The sequence below is a fragment of the Jatropha curcas genome, chromosome 5, assembly GCF_041381405.1.
Source record: "Jatropha curcas cultivar XTBG-Jc1 chromosome 5, XTBG_Jcur_1.0, whole genome shotgun sequence".
NCBI lineage: Eukaryota > Viridiplantae > Streptophyta > Magnoliopsida > Malpighiales > Euphorbiaceae > Jatropha > Jatropha curcas.
In genome coordinates this window covers 20696602-20700628 of record NC_143155.1, presented here as the reverse complement: position 1 = coordinate 20700628, position 4027 = coordinate 20696602, and the positions used below count along the sequence as shown (strand labels likewise).

Genomic DNA, 4027 nt, shown 5'->3' with positions numbered 1-4027 from the left:
GAATACTAAAATAAATGAAAATTTCAACGCATGGATGGGGAAAATAGTATTACAATAGTAAGCAATATTTCAGAACAACAGAAGCAACGGAAATAAAGAGAGGCGGGAGGCGGCGGTGCATGTTTCCTGCGTTGTTTGTGTGTATTTTGTGTCTTTGAAGTTAGCTGCTAGTCTTTTCATTTTAATTTTCCTTTTCTTTTATTGACTTCCCCAGTTTTAAGCAACCACGTACGTGCACCTATCCATTAATAATAGCCTTGTAACGGTTTTAGGTTCTCAAATTAATAAAATTTTACTTGAAATAAAAAAAATTTTATGATATTGGTCAATATCCATATGTTGGAGAATGTATGTTCATGTTCTGTTTTTTTCTCTCTCCCTCTCCTAAATGCCTATAAATACATCATCTAATTTCAACTCAAACAAGCCTCAGTACACAAAAACAATTCTATCAATTTTCTTCTTTCTTTCATCTCTCTTATCGATAAGCTTAAATATTATATTCCTTCCCTTTGCTCTTTTATTATATCAACAATGACTCGTACAATGAAATATAATATGCTTGTACTTTTCTTAATTTCGTTTACCTCATCTATAGCCATGGCTGCCTTACAATACAATGTAGTAAGTTATGGCGCCAAACCTGATGGCCAGACAGATTCAAGCAAGGCCTTTCTTGCTGCCTGGACACAGGCCTGTGCCTCTACTAAAGCAGCTACCATTTATGTTCCTACAGGGAGGTTTGCTGTAAGCAAGAAAGTAGCTTTTCAGGGTCCTTGCAAGAACAATGCTATTGTTTTCCTTATAGATGGTACCCTTTTGGCTCCTTCAGATTATAAAGTAATTGGAAATTCGAGGAATTGGATAATATTTGAACATGTTAATGGAGTTACGGTTTCTGGTGGTACTCTTGATGGACAAGGCTCTGGATTGTGGTCTTGCAAGAACTCCGGCAAGAGTTGCCCAACCGGTGCAACGGTAGGTTATGTGATTCAATTTTTATTAGTATTTGTTAATCTTGGATTTGGTGATTTTGACTTTTAAAATTAAAAAGATCATCTTCAAGGCTGTTAATTATTTAATAGTACCTTTCAAGGACGTGCAAGAAAGGTCCCATGTGCTTAAGGGTTAAATTCAATTATTTGTAACTTTCATTTCGGGAAGTCCACTTCTAGCTAGGATTCATACATCTTTAAATGTTATTCATATGCTAATTATGTTTGGCTTGCATGTGCAGTCACTTGAATTTTCAAATTCAAACAACATTATAATCACAAAATTAGCTTCAGTAAATAGCCAAATGTTTCACATCGTCATCAACGAATGCCAAAACGTCAAAGTGCAAAGTGTGAAAATTTCAGCCTCCGGCGAGAGCCCAAACACAGATGGAATTCACATTGGAGGATCAACGAATGTCAACATTCTCAATTCTAATATTGGAACAGGGGATGACTGTGTATCAATTGGTCCTGGCACCTCTAATTTGTGGGTTCAAAATGTTGCATGTGGACCTGGACATGGAATTAGGTAAATAAAAAATATTGCTTATGAGTTTTAATCGATTACTATAAATAGGCAAATATTTCCTGTCTATTTATATATAGTAACAATATATATAAAATGTGTGATGCAGCATTGGAAGTTTAGGAAAAGATCTTCAAGAAAATGGAGTGCAAAATGTAACAGTTACAACTAGCACATTTACTGGTACTGAAAATGGTGTCAGAATCAAGACTTGGGGGAGACCAAGCAATAGTTTTGCTAGAAACATTCTTTTCCAACATGTTGTAATGAATAATGTTCAAAATCCAATCGTAATTGACCAAAATTACTGCCCAGACAACAACAACTGCCCTGGCCAGGTAAGCTAATCAATTTATTTGAAATAAAATATGTTCTTACAATTGAATCCTCAAAATCCGTACATTAATGTATAATTTAAAACAGGTTTCTGGAGTAAAAATTAGTGACGTCACTTATCAAGATATCCATGGATCATCAGCAACAGAAGTGGCAGTGAAATTTGATTGCAGTAAAAAGTACCCATGCAGTGGGATCAAATTAGAAGATGTTAAGCTCACATACAAGAACCAACTAGCTGAAGCATCATGTACCAATGCTGGTGGAACTTCTTCTGGCTTTGTTCAACCCGCAAGCTGCCTTTGAGGGAGAAATTAAGTCTTGTATTAGGCTTGATTAAGAATATATTTATAGAAGTTTAAGTTACGAAGAATACAAATATATAGGTGATGAGAAGAATGTAATGTAAGTTTAAAAAATAATGGTCAAACTAGGGTAGTACGTCAAAGACATATATTTTAAGGCTAGTTATAGGTATATTAGAGAAGTCTGTTGACTTGCGGTAGATTTCTAAAATTGTTAAATGTACGTCATATACTTGTAAACTTTTTATTTCACAATTTTTTCTTTTCCTCTGTTCGATGTTGAATTTATTATCACCACTGTTTTTTTATACACCTAGGGGAATGAACATTACAGTAACTATTTATTAGTATCGATTTGAATTTAGTTTGGCGTAAAAATCTCAGAACTAATTAATAGGATATAAATTAAAATTAATGTTGGTTTCTTAAGTTTTTAAGGATGTAGACTGTTTATAATATTATAAAAAAAATAGAAATTATATATATAAAAATTAAATCACAAGTATGTACAATGAATACAAATAATATTACAAATAATATTTTGACACACTTAAGCATATTTGGACACTATTAATTAGAAAAGAGAAATATTATAACTCAATAGGAATATTTGAAAGTAATTATGAATCATATTTTTATAAAACCAAAAAAAAAAAAAAAAAGAGAAACGATTTTAATTTAATTATAAATATTTGAACTTAATTTAGAAACCTAATATTTTAATAAAACGACAGAATTTTACACAATTAGTAAGGAGAATCATATCTACTCCATTAAGATTTATAATATCTTTTGAAACTAGTTAATGTTATATTCGTCAACAACTTTTTAAACAACTTTTAGTGTTTTAACTAGTCAAAAAGCTAAATGCTATTTTCTATGGTGTTTGATACCATAACGTTTGAACTAGATTTTAGAGGTTAAGGTAGTGTTTTGTAAAAAGTTAACTCATATAACGTTTGACTTTTAGCATTTCATGAAAAAAATTATTCAAACAGCTAACAATTAAATATTATCAAAACAATTAACAGCTACCAAAATAACTAATTTTACCGAACAAACCATAAAACAAGCGTATCATTAAAAATCTATCACAATGACAATTTTCACTCAGTTACGAGTATTAATATTTTTCTAAAAAAAGAAAGTTCAAAATTTATTTTGATTCAAGTAGGAAAGAATAGGATATTTTGACTAGTTTGACTAGTTTGACTAGTTTGGAAATAAATACCCGTATTTAGGAACTAAATTTGACTAGTTTGGAAATATTTGATTTTGTTTATTTAAACTAAAATGAAAAAAAAAAAAAGAAATTGACCCTCTATCAAAAATAAAATTTTAAAAAAAAGTTTCTAAATGCCTATAAATACTGCATCTAATTCTAACTCCTTACAGTCTCACTATACGCTATCTTTTTTCTCCGAAAACTCATCTCTCTTATCAACAATCTTTTCTCTCTTATCATATAAAAATAACTCGTACAATGAAGTACAATATTTTTGTACTTCTCTTAATTTCCTTAACCTCGTCTATGGCCATGGCAGCCTCACGATACAATATAGTTAGTTATGGCGCCAAACCTGGTGGCCGAACAGATTCAAGCAAGGCCTTGCTTGCTGCTTGGACACAAGCATGTGCCTCCAGAGAAGCAGCCACCCTTTATGTTCCAAAAGGGAAATTTGCTGTAAGCAAGACAGTGTCATTTGACGGTCCTTGCAAGAACAACGCTATTGTTTTTCAGATAAATGGTACTCTTTCGGCTCCTTCAGATTATAATGTGATTGGTAATTCAGAGGAATGGATAATATTTAGACATGTTAAAGGGGTTACAGTTTCTGGTGGTATTCTTGATGGACAAGGCT

At 31.9% G+C, this 4027-nt stretch overlaps 1 protein-coding gene across 1 annotated transcript; it reads left to right on the top strand.

Annotated features, from left to right (window-relative positions):
* Nucleotides 1–446: 446 nt before the first annotated feature.
* LOC149496363 (polygalacturonase-like) lies at nucleotides 447–2449 on the top strand. Its single transcript, XM_089721764.1, has 4 exons — nucleotides 447–978; nucleotides 1238–1527; nucleotides 1634–1862; nucleotides 1948–2449. The coding sequence occupies exons 1-4, from the start codon at nucleotides 535–537 to the stop codon at nucleotides 2164–2166; spliced, it is 1182 nt and encodes a 393-aa protein (XP_089577890.1). The 5' UTR covers nucleotides 447–534; the 3' UTR covers nucleotides 2167–2449.
* Nucleotides 2450–4027: the final 1578 nt, after the last annotated feature.